Below are 19,631 nucleotides of genomic sequence, written 5' to 3'. Positions count from 1 at the left end.
TAAACCTTTGCATTGTTTGTGTGAACCAGTCCAACCTTTATTTCCATCAGGAGAATGGGAATACACACAATGGTGATCATGAGACTGTTAAACTAACCAAGGATGTATCATGGGAGGAGGAAGAGGAAGAAATAACTGAACATTACCTCAAGATTTATGCCAAATATATCACTGATGGCCAGGTGAGAGACCAATAGAATATCCCTTTGATCAATATTCAGGGTAGGGCTTAAAATAACAGCTGGTCAACGGACATTGTCCGGCCAAGATGACAATTTGTCTGGACAAACCTTCGGTTTGCCAGTCATTTTGACCGGCCATGCCCCAGACCAGAAAAATTTGTATCATTAATTCTAAGTTTTCTAACAACTTATTTTAACATGTACACATGGAACGATTATCATATTGATTTTTTGCTGACTACACCATATCAGAGCAAACTCTCTAAAGTTTACAGTTGGGTAACTCCAAAGTCTTATTGTATTCCCATCTGAAATACATGAAGCGTACCCGGTAAATGTCATTCCTATTCGGAAAACATGAAATGCGTAAGGTCAGTGGAAAGAATGCAAACGGAAAAAAGTTTCTGGTGAAGTGGTCATAACAAGTGTACTCGACAAGGACCCACCTTGTGTAGGGATGGGGGCTATGCAAGTTACCCCCTGTCTGCCTAGTCAAATGGACAAAATTTATTGGCCTCAAAATTTGAGTTAATACTTTGATATTAGGTGTGCATGAAGCTTGCATTGCTGGAGAAGTGGCAGAAGGAGGCTTGAATCTTTTTCTTAGTTTATACCCCTGATAGAGTGGGGGCTATACAAACAAGACACCACGTTTTAAGGTGGGGAAGGGGGAGGGAGAGGTACATGAAGAGACCACCTGTCTTTTTGCAGGGTGGTGGGTTCTGTCGGAGTACAATAGTTTTGACCATTTGAAAATATATATTTCCATACTGAAAACAGAGACTTACTGTAAGTACTAGGTAAACTTTTAGAGCTGCCAAGGCCAGAAAAGCCACCTGGGCTTATTGAAGAGCTGGCTTAGTGTTTTCTTAGCTACATTGATCCCTGGATCATACTTGTATTGCCAGAATTCTTGTTTCTGATTGGTTCTCCATGTGCCTGACTGTGACATTACATAATTGGTATGTGATCGTGTGAGGAGGGTACAATTTGAGCTTTTTTTTTCTGAATGTTGGAAAACCACTTTTTAGGGTTCAAAATAAAATTACAGCTTTTAGCTTGAATTTGTCAGCTTTTTTTGTCAAGGCTCATTTTTTCCTGGCTGTTTATAATAAAGAGCCATGCATTTTCAAGTGACACAATCCATATGCATACATGACGTACCCATAGGGCGATTTCATACACAGTCGGCCATTTCCAAATTTTCCGAAGTGATAGAATTTATTTTATGGCAAAGCAAAAGAATGGATTGGAGCAATGTGACTTCTTTTCATATTTTGAATGTTTGGGAAGCAAATAAGATCTTCCAATAGAATTTTCTGGAGGGACACAATACCTGGGAAGGTGGGGCGGCCCGTTATTCATCTCAACACAGAAATGAAGTCGCCACATTGACGACTACACTGTAAAACCAGGAAGTTTAGTTGCAAAAGATGAAATTTTGGTCACATTAGCGACCAGTGAGTCGCACTTTCTAGCCCTGTAGCTGCTATATTGTCTGATATGAAATGTTCACTTCAACATTTACTGCAACTTTGATTTCAGTTGGCTGATCAAGGCATGGTATTTTTTAATTTCTTCGGTGAAAAGTAGGCAGCAAGTGTCGACAAAGTGACAGCTATCGCTGACAGCCAGCTGCTATTTTGAACCCTGCTTTTAGTTCGAGTTATTAGGTGGTTTGAGAAATCAAGTGTTCAAGAAAATGGGTTATTCCAGAAAAAATACACACCTCCCAGACGGATGGCAAACTGGAAATTCTTGCAGGAGGGGGGGGGGTTTAATGGCTTGGGAAATCCGGCCGGAAGGGGGGTCTAGCAATCTGGGAAATCCGGGCGGGAGGGGGGGTCAAAATTTTTTGCCATCCGCTTGGGGTGTGTGGTATTTTTTCTGGAATAACCCAATAGGGATTCTACCGCCCTTTTAATAACTTATTTGTAACATGTCTATAATACCTTTTTGGGATCTTTTGCAGGGTATAGCAAATGGCGTCTTACTTATCACTCCACATTCTGTGATGTTCAAGCCTAATGTGTCTGACCCACTTGTGATGGACAGGGGGCAGGACACTTACAGCATAGCCACACTCATGACATCAGTCACGAGTGCCGCAATGTATACAGACATTGCTGCAATGGCAATCCATGACCCCCTAAAACCTGGCAGGTAAGTTTCTGACAAAAAAATGTGGTCACTTTTAAAAGAACAGGTTAAATTGTATTGAGTACCATCAGTGACTGTGTTACAGTCAGCTTTTCAAGCTTCTGTGCAGTTCCCATTGAGTTAATTGCCTTATTATAGGGAATTAACTCGAATTATCAAAAATTGTGTTAATTTAAGTAGCGTAATTTTTTGTGAGCATTAAATTCCACGACATTACCGTAAAAACCCGCAGATAAGCCGCACCTTTTTTCCAAAAATTTTCGCTCGAAAGCGGGGGTGCGGCTTATCTGCGGGAACATTCGGAAAAGGTACCGTAAATTTTTGTTAACTGATGCTAATTTATGGAAAATTATGTAAATTAAAAAACTTAAAACTACAAGAGAGTACCGGTCATTGCTTTTGCAAGTTTGACAGCTCCTATACTGTTTGTAGTGTCGACAATGGCCTATCACTTTAACAGTAATATTTGATACTTTTACGAGCGAGAAAATACCACGAGTATTCACGAGTAAGAAGGCCAATTGTTTCTCTCTCATTTTGCACTTTGATGAAAAATTTGTCGAACTGATTACGAAACTCTCATTATGGAACAAGTTTATCTCCAATAGATGGCTTCCAAATCTCTTTAATTTGTCAATATGATAGCCACGAAACTCGAACGCCTCCATCGCCATCTTGTTTTGCTTTACGTTCTCACCCTAGTCCCATATTTCGCGTCCGATCAAATGCCTGGTTACTAAGCTACGAACGTTCTGCAAACGAAAGTTCTTGTTGTTGTCACACAAAAATCTATGGAAAAACTGCGTTGAATGAAGAAATACCTGTCAACAAATGCCAGAAAAAGATCACCCATAATATGTCAAAGTTGGTTTTCATTATATTAAAGAGCTCAAATTGTGGGTAAGACTGAAGTATTTTCTGTTTCAATGTTCATTGAGTTTACGTTCGATGAAGAAGACTTCCTAAAGACTCAACTTTGGATTTTTGACTCGACTTTGAATTTTCTTTGATTTACTTTCAAAAAACTTTTTTTCCAACATTTGAGTTGTTAAATTCAGGGTGCGGCTTATCTGCGGGTGCGGCTTATACGTGGGTGACTACGGTATTTATTAAGTGTCCAGAGTGTTAATTTCAAGTATCCTCTCCTCTGTACAATATTCCCACTTTATTCTTGCTTTCAGAAGCAGCAGCCAAAATAATAATTATCTTTTGAGACATTTTGAAAGATTGCTCTGTCCCTCACATTAATTTTCTTTATTTAAAAGACTAATTCATGTAGATACAAGTCGCTTTAATTTCTAACACCTTAATTTAGGGGATTGTTTATTTCCTATAATAAGGTATTTTATTTTATTATTTTTTCAGATTTTATTTAGACGCTGCAACTGCAGAGACGCTGAGTCGTCAAAATAGTATTAGTGACACTGAAACAACTTCCCCTTCAATATGTAAAAGTTGCGGTAAAGTTTGTACTAATCTCAAAGACATCACAGAGGATATTAATGCAGAACACTTAAAAAGTGAAAGCCAGCTAGCTGACGTAACACACAGATGCGTGTGTAATGCTGTAAATAGTTCTCCAGCAGTAGACGAAGAAGAAATAAGAAACATTGTACATGAAGTACTCAATAGTGTTATTAATCAAATAGAGGAATGTGAGGATAGCCACATGCGGGCAAAGACAGTTAAACCTGAGGGAACTCCTATGCTTGTGAAAGATAGTCTTGTGAGCAGAGATATGCACTCAGTATCACCGGTATCAGAAGATTCTGGCATAGGGTGCTCTTTGAGTCATGTCGATGACGGCAAAGCTGAAGACTCGGACCTCGCTAACCATGCAGATCACAAAGATAACAACCAGTTAAATGATGTTACGACTCAGGTGTCAAGCGGCAGCGCAAGACTTGAACATGTTGAAAGTCAATCGACTCAAACTCAGGAACATGCTGAGGAGTCTGAGATGAACAGTCTCAGAGGACTTGATCACCCAAGGTCATCATCGCTATTTGCTGCCTTCAGTAGTAATGTGAAATACTGGCTCGGGCAAGGAACTTATGGCAAATATGGTAAGTGGCCCGGGTCAGCAGAACGCTTGAAATGGCACCCTCGTAAAAACCTTTTTGCTGTTTTATCTGATAGAGCTCAAACTTAACACAATGATAAAACTTTTTATCCCAAAAATCATATGATTTTTGTTTTTTGAATTTAACGGTTCCTTTGTGAAATTCTGTTCGCCGAAGCCAAGAAAGTATTACTGAACATCATAATGATATGGGAAAATCTCATTTGCATTTACTTTCAACACACTTAATTAATATACACGACTACAAAAACTAGTTTTGTCCGAAGACCTCGTCAGTTGGTAGCCGTATGCTGTTAAAAATTTTAAATTTCAGACGACTTCATATAACATTGCACAAAGAATAACTCTAGTATCTAGGCAACTATAACGCTATATAACTCGAAAACAGAAAAAAAAAAAAAAAAAAAAAAAAAAATTTGCTAACGAAATCTAAAATAACAACCAGAATAGTATTAAACATAGCAGTAACTAAAAACAAAATACCTAATATATCTAAAGAATAGGAAAACAGAGTTCAGAGTTCAGTTTCTATTGTGCAATAAAATACAAAGAAATGCTTGTAGCTAGAATTTCATGATTGCGTGACAACCGCTCTCGGGATCCGGAAAATACGCCCACTCTTCTTTCGTGTTGATTAGTTGATCCTCTTTGGTTTGATTGATCATCACCGATTCCGTGATCTGCCTCAACATCGCATCATTCTGAAACGTTCCTGTGACATTCATGGTGAAGCCTGCGATGTTACCTGCATGAATATCACAGCAATGTCTCCACAAGACAGAACTTTCCTCGCGGATCCCGAGAGCGGTTGTCACGCAATCATGAAATTCTAGCTACAAGCATTTCTTTGTATTTTATTGCACAATAGAAACTGAACTCTGAACTCTGTTTTCCTATTCTTTAGATATATTAGGTATTTTGTTTTTAGTTACTGCTATGTTTAATACTATTCTGGTTGTTATTTTAGATTTCGTTAGCAAATTTTTTTTTTTTTTTTTTTTTTCTGTTTTTTTTTGAGTTATATAGCGTTATAGTTGCCTAGATACTAGAGTTATTCTTTGTGCAATGTTATATGAAGTCGTCTGAAATTTAAAATTTTTAACAGCATACGGCTACCAACTGACGAGGTCTTCAGACGAAACTAGTTTTTGTAGTCGTGTATATTAATTAAGTGTGTTGAAAGTAAATGCAAATGAGATTTTCCCATATCATTAAAATTTAACGGTTTTTGGCGGGAAAATGATGTCAGTGCCTGAGGCAAATTTTCATTTCCCTGTTATGTCACAAAAAGTACATGATTCTGAAAGAACTCATTGAGATAAAGTGAAATGCATTTCAAAATTTAATATACTATATAATTAATTTTCTAACATTAGTTACTAACTCACTGGAATGGTTCTTCATTAATTTTGTTTTTTTTTTCTTTATTTTCATTTTTTGTTATCCCAGAGCGGCATGGTAGTGAAAGTGATGAGGATGTTTCGCATGTAGTACCCAAGCCTGCTACCCCTTTACACCACCAGCCCCTGTATCTGTGCTTGAGAATCAGTAAGAAACACTGGTGTCGTCATCACAGTGCCGCGGGTATCATACTGCAGCAAGGTGAAGAACTTCATGATCGAGATCAGAAACGGAGAGAGTACTGGTTTGCTATACCACCATCAAGGTTTGTAACATAACTTATTGCAGTTTTCAGTGAAATGCAAAAGTTTTCTGAAATTCAATCCTAAACCAACGGTTTATGCTTTTTGCTGTCATCAATCATCTTATTAGACCTCTCAGAAAGTTCAGTTCAATCGGGTCAAAAGGTCAAGTCTGTGGGTTGTGATTGGTAGATTTCGATCCATTTTGTTTGTTTCTGCTTTTCGTGGTTCATTGGCTGTTGCCATAATTATGATTGACAGCAGCGAAAAAAACTTGCAATCGTTAGTTGGATATTGAATTTCAGAGTTTGCGTTTCACTGAAAACCGCAATAAGCAACTGTGTTTTATATTTTATACCATGCCATAGAAAATACAGCCAATCAGAATACAGAAAAGCCGTTGTATATTCGACGGTATTCAACCCAACCTTCCCATAGTGCGCTGCGGTTGTATCCTCGACGAAATTTGGTAAGCGTATTTTCTATGGCATGGTATAAAATAGTTACACAACACTTTCTCATGGTATACTATGGAATATCCCACTTGTCACTTGTATTTTCTTGGTATAAACACTCGCCTAAAGGCTCGTGTGTATACCGAGAAAATACAAGTGACTCGTGGGATATTCCATAGTATACCATATATACCATATCGAAAGCGTTGCATAACTAGTATGTACATGTTAAAGTTTGATTATACATGGCTGTACATGTATATAACAATTAGCAGCCTGCAAACTTCGCCAGTTACTCTGCAAAGTTTCACCTGCTACGTCACTCCTCAGCTCAAGAAAATGCACTGTTTAAGTGATCTGTACGTAGTATTAGTAAAAGTTTTAGGGCCCAAAATGCCAGGAAATGTTTTTTCCGGCATTCAGTTTTCACATAATTTGAGGTGGAGCATGCTGCTAGACCCCCCTAGTAGTCAGAGAAATTTGACCCAAAACTGTCTACATTACTGAAACATCCAGCTAGTTTAAAACCCTGAATGTCACTCATCAGTAAAACTTGCTTCTAACCCTTCAAAGACGCTTGTTCATGATTGTTCAATGTACTTGGTCTTGTCACCTTCAAACACCTTGACAGTAACAGAAACCAGAAACCCATAAGGGTTGAAACATGTAACTCCCTATGATTCGCATTGTACAAAGCGTTTGCACATTTGTTTACACTAAGTACCATATTTGGAAAATCACGAGAAACAATTAACCAATCAAAATTACTCTATTTGGATTAAATTCGCAGCGAGCGCTAACTCGCGCTCGATGGCCTAATCTTGTTTTTGAACAAGCTTGGTTGAATAAAGTTAAATTTGGTTAAATTCTCCTGTTTCATCATCTTGAAGTAGTCTGGAGAACTTCGCTTCGATACACTTAATCTATTTCTTTAGTTTCTGTACGAAATTTACGACGTTTAGGTCAAAATTCAAGCAACTTACTGCAAAACCAAAAATTATGTGTCATTATGTGTATAAAGCATTCGCGTACAAATTCTTCGTGTTTCCAAATATGGTACTTAGCAAAATGAATATTCAAACCTTATGGGTTTCTGCTGCAGAAACTCAATGACTATTTGTGCATGCATTTTTTTTTGTATCCTGATGAATTTGTTTATTTGGTCATTTATTTTTTTTGTTTGTTTTTTGTTCATTGTTTCCATTATAACAGGACAGAGCAAGTGTACAGGTTCTTTCAGCAGTGGTGTCCCAACATTCACAATGCAACAGATGAAGACGAAAGTGGAGATGATGAAATAACTTCTCTAAAATGTTGCACGGCAGACGAAGAGGTTAATGTTAAGTCGTCTATCGATACCTTGTTTACACTTTCTTGTACACTAAAATGAACCATATAAGTAACAATGTTTATTATTCATTCAAAATATTTCTTCTTTTCTGATTGGTTTACAATCCCTGGCTAATTCTAGCTAACATGCCAGCACCAACTAAATTTGGAAGAATCTGCAACAGACTAGCACCCCATCCAGGGGAAGTAGAAATATTCCTAGCTGCTTAATACTACAAAAACCGTAATGAGAGGGTAGCAAAGGGTTTATGCGTGACACGTGAAAAGGGAAAAAACTAGACCGTGACGCGTGAAAATAGCTAGTTAGGACATGTGACGCGTGAATTTAGTTAAAATTTATGGGTGGAACGGGATTACGACCCCCTTTTGCTACCCTTCAATAAGGTCTGGCAGAATGGGCCGCTTGGCTCAAGGCTTACCTTTAGCAAGAAAAGATCTCAACAGTTTCATTGACTGCTACATATACAAGTAAGATACTAATTTAATTTGTATGCTTGTGTTTACAGGGTTTAAATATGGTAGAGACATTCTATTCTAGCAGCCCGCCAGTTCATTCACATCCAAAAGTAAGCAAAGTGTTGTGTTCCTGTTCTGTGTTATTTCAGGCAGCATAGACCACTCCAGTTGTTTTAGGGCCTCTTTACATAAGAGCCGAGATGAGTTTCGTCCCGGAATGAAAAAAATTTCATTTTACATGAGCGTGTTCATCGGGATAAGTCGTCCCACCCAAGTTGAATTCATCTCACCCGTGCTTACATAACACTACATTTCATCCCGGGAAGGACTGTTTACATGGGTTTTTTGTCACGTTTCATCCCGGTGTTTCGTCCCAGGACGAAATCATGTATCATCATAAAAAAAAAAAATAAATATTTGTTTATAGTGGTCATGCACTTAGCTTCATATCTCAACGAGATAGCTAGTTTACAGGCATGCCACTGAAACAGAGGAAACTGACAAATAATTTATAAATGAACATAACAAGGTTAAAAATCCCAACTGGCAGGAGGCAGACCAGTTGGCTATATACAAAGCGTGGTCGAGGATTTGAACTCGGGACAACCGAGATACAAATCCAGCTAGTGGCAAGGGCAGGCCTCGAACCGGTGACCCCCGGATTACAACACCAGTGCCCTAAACCACTCGGCCACGCTTGCCTCCTTAAAACAGCAACAAGAAAATGACCAGACACCGAGATGAATTCATCCCGGGACGAAAGTCATCCTGGGACGAAAACTCTCATGTACATGTAAAGAGGCCCTTACTTGAATTTTCTTTGTAAACAGGTCTCACGGGCGCTCAGTGATAGTGAAGTTCTCAAGGTGAAGAAAGGTTTTCGTGGATTTACAACTAAACCTGGTAAAGCTGCAAAAGTGGCAACAAGGTAGGTTAGTTAGGACTCTGTATCACATCTGTTGGCTGTACCTCAAGTAAAACTCCTTTCTCGCACTAAGTTTCCCCACCTAAAGTCTCCCACCTGCCTCAATTCACACCCCACCATAATAACTCATGTCCTGCTCCCATCTGGCCTCGAAGCTCAGTCAGTAGACCAATGGTGCTCTAATCCTGAGGTTGTGTGCTCAAATCCCACTGAGGTCAAAAATTTTCTTTGCCTGTTGTAGTCCCTGATTTCGTTTCTAGGGCTAGTTAAAGGAGCTATATGTCACGGACAACCCATCTTGAAAAAGTTTTTTTCAAATTTGTTGTGCGTAATCCTTCTTAATCTTCATCAGTTGAGACCATCGTTGGTTATTTTTCGCGTTTTTATTACTCCTTTGTTGTTTTCTCCATTACGCAACTATTATTTTGGAGTTTTTTTTCAATTTGGAAGTAATCAGAAAAATGCCTTAAAATATTGTGACATTGCTCCTTAACCACTCAGAAGGAAAATTCTTCAGTTACTTTACAGAAGTCATTTCTCTTCTTTCTAGCTTCCAATGTCCATGCTGCTTGGTTCAAAATTGCATTTGCTACTGTTCCCTTTCTCATGCACAACCGGGAGCCATGTCAAGCCATGCTGACAGCAGCAAGCCTGCAATTTATTCTCACAATAACAACTACACACAAAAAACCTACATTGTATACATGTAGAAGTTTAGTTGAAAATGCAAAATTACTCTGCATCATTAAAAATCTGAAATCCATTCAGGAACAGACATGAATAACTCAAACTCTCACTGTGGAAGGGTGGGAAGGTCAGACAATGGTGAACAGCAGCAAGAACAACTGCCTGCCTACCTTTTGTGTCACATGACCTTATCCCCCCCCCCCCCCCAGGCCCCAGTGGTGAATGAGAAAACCATTTTCAAATTATTTCGTTTCACGGCTCAGTCAGTGTAAAATCACCTATTTTCCTGGGAGCAGTTCAGTATAAATTGTTATCCAGTGGATAACTGAGTGTTGAAAAAACAAACTGGCCTATCCTCTGGATAGTGATTTATCTGTTGGAAAGCGTTATCCACCCTTTGAATGATCACGGCCTTGTGAAAGTGGCTTTATAAAATTAATGGTGTTTTGTTTCCTTGTAGTCCCAAACCATCACCTGACTTTATAGAAGATGTTTTACCAGACATGGATTCTAAGTCTGAACTCCTCAGTGAAGAGCGTCTGACAACAGTAAGTTAAAGACAAAAATCAAGAAAATTTACCGCTTCCAATAGAACACAGCTGAGTTTCTACTAACCAAAGTTAGTACAAACTCAGCTGTGTTCTATTGGAAATCCGCGAATCTGATTGGTTCTCCCACTGTTTTCTATTCTGTTTTCTAAGTGCACAATATTGTAGGTTTTGGACTGCAATCCTTTAGAGTTTCTACTAAAACAATTAGACTACTCGCCCTCATTTTCTATGAGCGATAGTCAACTCGTTGACTATTTGCTCATAGAAAACTCGGGCTCGTAGTCTAATTGTTAATTATTAAATGGTTTGTCACTGACTTAAAAAGCTTAACGTTGTATAACAACGTTAAAAACTAAAACAAGACGTTTTGAGCCGAAAATCTTCGGTCTTCATCGGTTTTTAAAGGTCTTATATTAAAAGCCGTAACAGCTTTATTTAACGGTCACGTATTTGCGCGTGCTACGAGGACAAAACGTCAACAAAAGATCGCTGCTCGAGATCTAGTCAAGCAAAAGACTTGTATATTGCAGGAATATCGATGCGCTCGTTGCCCGCATTAGGATATCTTTCAGAGTGCCATGCCTCAAGAAAAAGCCTCTTGTGGTAGTCCTTCGCTCTGTCGACAATGATGGCATGATCGAGATCCATGTTGTGGCCAAACTGATTTGCGTGTTGTGCCACTTTGGATTTACTATCAGCAATTACTTTGGAATTACTTTAATAACTTTGTTATGCCTATCCCTGACTGCAATTTTAGCATTTTTCGATTAATGACTGTAATCTTTCACTTCAATCAACAATCATGGAAAAGTTATGTCTTCTAGAAGCTTATACTGTATGTGCTTGTGCGTGTTGTAAAACCAAAACCAAAGTAATCTCTCAGGCCAATCACAAATGACACAGCCAATACAGTGAACCCATCAAAACTCAAGCAAATACGTAGTACATTTTTTTGACTCAATAATAAAGATATCTTTCATTCGTTTGTTCGTTCATGTAGTCAATGCGAATCGCTGGAAAATGTGTGCAAGCGAGTCACGATTGGTTTGGGTTTTACCATGTTTACTTCTGGTTGGGAAAGTGGCGGGAGTTTTTTTATTATCACTACTTAAGCGTAGTATTGCAAACCCAAAGCAAAGGTGAATTACTTTTGACACTCAAGTGAAAACCGCTCAAATACGTGCTATAATAATTGTCATGCATTAATTAGGTGGTCATGAGGTTGAGTTTTACTTTTAAATAATTATAGATAGTCTTGGATAAGGGTTATGTTTATTCAGTCTATCAATCCATCTGTCCACCAAGCCATTTGTCAATGATGATAATGGTAAGACAGGTTACTATACACTTAAAGGGGCTACGTCACGGGGATTTCGCAGATTTTTGGTCTAAGCCGTTCTAAAATTAGTGGTAGGCAACTTAACCCATGAAAAACATTATCTTTAAACATCTAAAGGAAGATATAACCTTAATTTGCGGATATATAGTAAGCTACGGATAAAAATATAGATTTTTTGAAGACGCGCGGAAACAACTTGAAAAGTAAAGCCTTAATTTTTCAAATTGCAATCCATTTCCATCCGAGCCATCCGTAGCCTGCGTAGCTGGCGGTATTGTTGGATTTTTAAAGCGCCCACCAGCAAGCGGCGCAGCCGCGAGTGGCTTGGGGAGGAGAAGCTGACAACTCCACCTCCCCAAGCCACTCGCGGCTGCGCCGCTCGTTGTCGCGGCTTCGCCGCTTGCTAGTGAGCACTTAAAAACCCAACAATACCGCCAGCTACGCAGGCTAAGCCATCCGTGGCCAAAGGCGCAGCTAAATAGTTTCAGCGACCTAATAAAACAATTTTTAATAAAACTGGACCATTATTTTTAGCTTTCCTACGACAGAAATATAAATTTTGGCTATTCAAACATCTTGTAAAATCCATTACAAAGCCCTTTTAAAACCCCATCTGCATCCCCTGCCCCGCCCCGCCCCCACCCTCCACAAAAAAACTTTAAATTCCAGAAACAAAGATTTTTCTCTTGATTTTCCACCAAACTCTCAGCACTACCATAAAAAAATGTGTATCAGTCAGTAAGGAGAAATGATCTTTTGAGCTAACATGTTGATGCACTGTTTAGTTGAACAGCAGCCTTCCCTCGCGGACTATTGGTCACTGCTGGGTGCTGGTGTATAGTACATTTGAACATGGCTTCTCACTCAACACACTGTACAGGAAGATGGAGTATTATGATACACCTGTACTACTTGTGGTCATGGACGACGCACACCAGGTAAGTTTCATAAGGGCATATTTTCGGGTATTTTACGTTAATTTTCAGCTGATAAACCTCTTGTGGTGTACTGCTGCCGTACTGTTCATGCTCCCCTATTTTTGAAGTGGTAAAGATCGATCGTTGAGTTCGACGGGCCGCCATCTTGGTTCCTGAACACGAGCGAAAACTGGGGAAAGTGCAAAATGCCGTGACTAGGGGCGCGAAGGCGGCCACCCCCCACGCTATAAACACCCCACATCCCTACCCATGGGGTTTAGGCACTCCCCCCGGTTTTTGCTCACGTTCAGGAACCAAGATGGCGGCCGGTCAAACTCAACGATCGATCTTTACTACTTCACGGAGGGGACTGTTTGCCTAGTTCCTGTACGGCTTGTTTCCCAGGCCTTCACGGTATAACTGGCGTCACTACTCGTTTCAGTGACGTATCCGCATGATAGACGCGGCTCGCGGGAAAAATTAATATAGACAAATGTATGGGGAATTAAAAACGTAACTGAACGCTTTCTAGCCTAGCTACATCCTTGAAACTAGGCGAATAAAAACTTTTACCTAGTATCTTAACTTTACAATTGAAGATTTGTCCAGAATTCAATTTTTGTACAAGATATTTGCCGTCGGATTCCCATACAAACGCTGTAATTTCTACCCGCTTTGCCTACTCGTCAAGATGGCGTCGAAAACCGTGAGGCCTATACCACAAAGTAAAACTCTCTAAACATGACGATATAAACCCTAAACAAGTCCTACAGTCGTTGTGAGCATTCTCTAACAATGTTAAAAAAAAACGCCGAGAGCAGGGATGGCGCAATGGTGAGAGCGCTCGCCTTCCCCTCATATGGCCCAGGTTCGATTCCCGGACTCGGCGTCATATGTAGGTCGAGTTTGTTGCTGGTTCTTCGTCCTTGCTTCGAGGGTTTTTCTCCAGGTTCTCCGGTTGTTCTCCCTCCACAAATTCCAATTGGATCAGGAATACACGGCCCCGCAAGCTTATACTTTTTTATAGCTTTAATCCTCACTGTGTCTAAATAAAGGTAATTTATTTATTTGTTTATTTACAAAACAAGCCTTACAATGGGGGTTTATAATCGAAAAGTTATATCTTTTGCGAGGATTTTTGCGTCTAAGATTTAAGGGGGGAAAGGAAAGGGGGGGGGGATGTATTCCGGAATTTTACAGTATGTAATACTGTCGATTGCATCTACCTGTGAACGCACGCGCTGAAAACATGTTTTCAAATGATGTCAAACGTCAGCGTTTCAGGTGTCAAACTTTGAAGTTAAGCAGTTCGTAACGGCAACTTTCGCGCCGAAAATTCAACACATTCCGGTTTCGAAATGGCGGAAAGATTAGATATAGAAACTTCTTCTGAGAAACTGATGCTGATCTGTGTCGATATGCATACACAGGTTCACTTGAATCATTTCTAGTGTAAAGTTAGTGTACTTAGTGTTTATGGTGAGTATTTTGAGTGCAAAAGTTCGCGTTTCGGTCGGCTAAACTTCACAGTTTGACACCTGAAACGCTGACGTTTGACGTCATTTGAAAACATGTTTTCAGCGCGTGCGTTCACAGGTAGATGCAATCGACAGTATATAGAGCTTGGTGTTTTATATGTAAATTTCCTGGACAGCACAGCATTATAAAAGAGTTCAATATGAAGCAAGCAATCGATAACCAATCTTGAGTATTGTGCGAGTCATCTATAACCTAGATGCTTTTTTTGTCGTTACCTTGCAGATTTTTGGTTCGCTTTGTTCTTGTCCACTTAAAATTAGTGAAGGATTTTATGGCACAGGAGAATCTTTCCTGTACAAGTTTGACAAGAATGATGTTAAGGTATTTATTTAAACAGAAACTGTGTTTAACCTGCACGCAATCGGAAACTGACTGATTCGCTTTCTGGCGCTGCCTGGTGGTTAGTCAGTAAGCCGTCTGTCTGTCCGTTTGTCTGTGTTTTGACAGTTAGTCGTTCTGTCCCGTGTGTCAGTGAATTGCCTATCAGTTGCCGGAGTAAATTGTTGTCTGTGTGTTATTTATTCGGTCGTCTGTTAGTTTGTGAGTCAGCTGTCTGTCTGACTGTTTGTCTGTGTTTTGCCAGTCAGTCAGTCAGTCAGTCAGTCAGTCAGTCAGTCTCTTTGTATGTTAGTCAGCTGTCTGCTAGCCGGTCAGTCAAGTGTTGTTCTCTGTCTGTTAGTCATTTGTTTGTAGTTGGTCAGCTGTCTGTCAGTCAGTCAGTAACTGTAATTATGCCCGTTTGTATATCCGCTGTCATTTTTAAAATGTAAAATTATCTTTCTACCTTCTTTCGCAACAGACATTCGGATGGTCTGGTGAGAACAACTTTTTTATCAAGGGATCAAAAGACAGCTTGGCTATCGGCAGTGGAGGGTAAGAGCGCAAAAAACAACGCTAAACACTTTGTTCCCTCAGTCAATCAGTATTTGGCGATTTTTTTCGTTTGAAAGCGTTTGCCCTAAACAGACTCGATTACCAAACGCTGTTAAAAGTAGATGAACCCGAGCTCCCCAAACCATTTTAAGATCTTGCTATCACTTCGTGGTAGTCTGCTATCAAAAATCGTACTCGATTAGGTTTCTCTCTTTTCAGCTTTTACTGTGTTGAACTTCTTGGTGAATTATTTTTCTCACGACCCTAAAGTAGCAAAATTGCAATTTTTTACTCCACCTCTCCTCCCCCCCCCCCCCAAAAAAAAATTCTTTGTACGTGCCTGCAACATTAGTTCAGCAGATCCCCCCCCCCCCTCCCCCCTCCTCACACCTTTTCTTCACACTTGGCTCTTAGACTACGTTTCGACTCGTATTTCTTCTGTCGTGTGCGCGAACTCGCGTGGAAATCCCTTCACCCTCGCGCGTCGCGTGAGCGAAGTGATTTTCTCGCGTGATCCTCCACTCCACTGACCCTGAGAAAATTGGCGGACCAGTCATTGACTACAGTCCTCTTTGCCTTTTGATTTTTACTCATTACCATGTACAAGTGTATAAGATTTTCCGTTTTGTTTGACTTTGTAGTGGTAACTTCGGTCTGTGGTTGGATGAAGATCTTTATCATGGCAGGAGTCATCCCTGTTCGACGTACAACAACGAGCAGCTATCCTCGCGGGAAGACTTCTTGTGCAGTGGACTTGAAGCGTGGACGTTCGTGTGATTCCCCACTCCCACCCCCATGCAGAACTACCCCTCTCCTCCCTAGTGCCATTCTTGTCTTAAAGGCGGACCATTGGCTGGACGTGAAGGTCTGGGAGATACAAGCCGCGACATGGACTTGGTTACGTTGATCACGTGATGTCTCAGAATTAAATTAATTTAATTGGATGACTTAAATTTTAAGGTCGATAAGAGCCGATACAAAAGACTGTTATGTTACCACTTCGCTGAAAGCACATTTTGAACAAAGGTTTTTTGACATTTCTTTCAAACTGAAAGTAATTTTGTTCCTCAGAAGATTGGCTCAAAGTGTTTTGGCATAGTTCCTCTTCAAGCGATTAACGTGAAGCGATAGGCGAAATAATTTGTACTCATTGCCGTGTCTAGGTTAAGATATGTCAAAGATTTTGTTGTTTATTTGTTCACAACATTGCGGCTTTTAAAGTTGTAGTTTTGGTGTTGAAATAGTTTTACTTATGCCGTCTTGTAGAGACTTGATTTGTTGTCTTTTTTTGAAAAAAAAAAAAAGACTTGTAAATAAGCACAAGTGTATGTGTTAACTGTTTTCTTTTCCGATTAGAAAAGATTAAAGGCGGGTCTGTTCCTTTCTTGCATTGTTGGAAAGGAAAGGAAATGGGATATATTAATTTATAAGATAAATCAGTAAAATTAAGGTAAATATCAAAAGGAAATATTGGTTAAAGCTATGTAATTTTAGAATAAAAGAACTGAACATTGCTTAATGCGTGCTATTCTCTTCCTCCTCCCTCCTCCTCCAATCTCTCTGTGATCTGACTTGTTACAAAGGCCTAACATGCAACAAACACTCCCTCGAAGAACGTTAAAATTACTGAGGCGGTTCCTTTTATAGCCTGCGTAGCTGGCGGTTTTGTTGGGGTTTAAAGCACACACAAGCAAGCGACGAATCCGCGAGAGGCCTCCTCTCCAAGCCCCCCCGCGGCTTCGCTGCTTGCTTGTACGCTTTAAACTCCTCCATCAAAACTGCCAGCTACTATAAACGCAGGCTATAGCGTACAAGTCGTCTCGGCTGGCCAAGCAGAAAGAACATAGATAGCAAAGTAATGTAAGTCAGTTGAAATCTTGATTCATGTGCGATCCAACACGTGGAACCGTCCTGATTGGCTGATAAGAAACAGCGCTTGTAGGCGTTCAAAAAAACGTTCGTGTCACATTCTCGACCCCAGAGCTCTTGTCTTTTGCACGTGATTGACCCCGCCAGTCATGCGCAAAAGAGAAGTATTCTGGGGTGGAGATCTAGAATGTTCGTGTCCACCATGCGTTACTGGTGTGTTGTGTGTTTTTTTTTTTCTTAGTCATAATCGGTCTCGTCTACTTTTGTTTTCCCATCTGGCTCGAGAATAAAGCTTATGTGACTTTATCCAGGCAAAATATTCCTGTATTGCAAGGTAAAAAAGAAACACTTAATGACGTAATTTAACTCCCCAATTTTTAAATCGTATCAGGCCGATTTCAATTGAGTGTCGTAAAACCAAAACCAAAGTAATCACTCTGGCCAATCAGCGCGGAAAAACGTACGCGAGAGAGGCACAATTGGGTTTTGGTTCTGATTGGCTAAGAAAGTAGCCTGCGTGGCCGGCCTTCAAAGGGGAAGGAGAAGGGGAGTTTCTGGACGCAAAAATCGTGATTGGTCAGAATTTATAGAGTGTGAAAATTGATTGTTCTGATCAGTCAGACGTACGTCATGCAATCGATTAATTTGATGGCTGTGGTCTGTTCTCAACTTTCATTCAATGCAGAGGAATCCAATGGCGAATGTTATGTTATGAGCGATTTCTCTGCGAAGCGGTTGATTCTTTGAAAGAAATCGGCCGTTGTAGGATTTAGTATCAAACTACTGAATTTGCGAAAAAATTATAACAAGTTATAGCAGCCGGTAACCGCTACACGCTGTGAATTATAAAGTTGTTTGGGTCATGTCCGGTTGCAATCCGACGCCATAAACTCCAACACCGGAAACGCTGCTTGATTGAAATAAATGTTCTCTCAGTCTCAGAATGGCAACTTTCGTAACAAATCCGCAGTTGAAGGGTGCAAGGAAGATATATCTGACCTGATCTACCATGAAAAGATTTTGTTTTGCCATATTTCTGTGAAGAAGACGAGAAGAAAAGAATTAGATAGGCAATTCAAATGGCGAAGGACCGCGAAGGGTTTTATTCCCCGCGAAAATCGGCACCAATCAGATTGGATAATTTTGACAGCCAGACGTAAAACAGAGGGCAAGCAGATGACAAGTACTTTAGGGGCGGTATGAAAAAAACAATAGCGTCAGGGCAGGCGTTCCCCTTCCCCCTTCTCCGATCGCGCTTCGCGCTCTCTCCTCGCACCTCGCGCTTTGCGCTGGTAGGGCTTTCCTCAAATTTTTCGCAATATTGACAGTTAGAAGTGCCACGCAGCGAACAAAGATTTATTCTTTCCTCAAATAGCCTGAGTGGCCGGCGTTCAAAGGGGAAGGAGCTCACGCTCGACTTAATTAACTCCCCTTCTCCTTCCCCTTTGAACGCCGGCCACGAAGGCTATTCCCCAAATTGCTCGGCACCTTTTTGTTTTTGGCAACTTTTCATATTTCAAGCAACTTTTTTCCTTTCGAGCAACTTGTTGCATTTTGTGCAATTTCTAGACCAAAGATTGTCCGAATGTTGTCCAAAGGCCATACGAACGTTTCCGAAAATTAACGAAGTTTGCCGAAGATTTTCGTGGAACATCCGAAGCCGGTTTCGACTTTAAAACATTACAAAATTAGTCTGCAAACATGACGTCATCGGTTAAAATGTTATTTAGATACTTTTGTTGCAGTGAAATTGCATAAAACTGCTTAGAAATCTTACCTTCAAAGGGAAATAAGCATATATTTTGAGAAATTTTCTTCATACCGGAAAAGCAGCAATTATTCCACGAGCGCGCGTTGGATATGAGATGGCTATACCGATCCGCATATCCAACAAGCGCGAGTGGAATAACTGTTTTATTAAAAACGCCCAAAGAATCGCAATATTTGAGGTTTCCAGCTTTTTTCATTGACGCGGATCGGCTACCATATTGTGGTCAATAATGGGCCAGTCGTCAAAGACTAAGGAACTACTGGAAATATGCAAAGGTTGTGCTTCAAGGAGCTTGCAAACGGAAACTTTGGTGACTACACTACAGGGGGTTGCTAGTCAAAAACAAGACGGAAAGATATTTTCAAGGATAGATAGTTGCAGTTCCAAACATTGATTTTTTGAATTGTTTCGATATATAATACGGCATAAATTTTCGCAGAAGTACATTATTGGTTAACGCAATGTTTTTTCGCGCATATTTAATTTTGCGATTATTTTAAAATCGCGAAAAATGTTTTTTTTCGCGCGTTAAATTTCGCAATTATTTTGAAATCGCGAAAATGGCCGATTAGCGCGCGCCTGGTTTGATGAATACAACTACCGTGATTCCAGTGCAGGCGCGCGCTATAGAGGGAAATAGATTTATTTGAATTTGCGAAAAATCGCGAAAATTTAGTAAGAATAAGGAGGACACTCATCAACCTTGGGCAACCTGTGGCAACTCCGACCTTGGGATAGCCTATTGACCTTCTTCCTTCTTAGAATCTGTAAGTTATATGATTCTAATGAGAAATCACAATTATAACACAATTTATATATCATTAGTCTCGA

At 40.0% G+C, this 19,631-nt stretch overlaps 1 protein-coding gene across 1 annotated transcript in view; it reads left to right on the top strand.

Moving 5' to 3' along the window:
• LOC144664656 (oxidation resistance protein 1-like) overlaps window positions 1-16,674 on the top strand; it is a 28,956-nt gene extending 12,282 nt beyond the window's left edge. Inside the window, exons 6-17 of the mRNA XM_078525829.1 lie at window positions 51-182; window positions 2,155-2,345; window positions 3,708-4,408; window positions 5,875-6,091; window positions 7,736-7,856; window positions 8,380-8,439; window positions 9,160-9,257; window positions 10,402-10,489; window positions 12,617-12,769; window positions 14,510-14,608; window positions 15,087-15,160; window positions 15,802-16,674. Of these exons, the coding sequence (XP_078381955.1) occupies window positions 51-182; window positions 2,155-2,345; window positions 3,708-4,408; window positions 5,875-6,091; window positions 7,736-7,856; window positions 8,380-8,439; window positions 9,160-9,257; window positions 10,402-10,489; window positions 12,617-12,769; window positions 14,510-14,608; window positions 15,087-15,160; window positions 15,802-15,937 (2,070 nt within the window). The 3' untranslated portion in view covers window positions 15,938-16,674. The remainder of the gene's footprint in view (window positions 1-50; window positions 183-2,154; window positions 2,346-3,707; window positions 4,409-5,874; window positions 6,092-7,735; window positions 7,857-8,379; window positions 8,440-9,159; window positions 9,258-10,401; window positions 10,490-12,616; window positions 12,770-14,509; window positions 14,609-15,086; window positions 15,161-15,801) is intronic.
• The last annotated feature ends 2,957 nt before the right edge of the window (window positions 16,675-19,631 follow it).

Source organism: Oculina patagonica, chromosome 9, assembly GCF_052425735.1.
Source record: "Oculina patagonica isolate OP01 chromosome 9, crgOcupat, whole genome shotgun sequence".
NCBI lineage: Eukaryota > Metazoa > Cnidaria > Anthozoa > Scleractinia > Oculinidae > Oculina > Oculina patagonica.
This window is presented reverse-complemented; position numbering and strand designations above follow the sequence as displayed.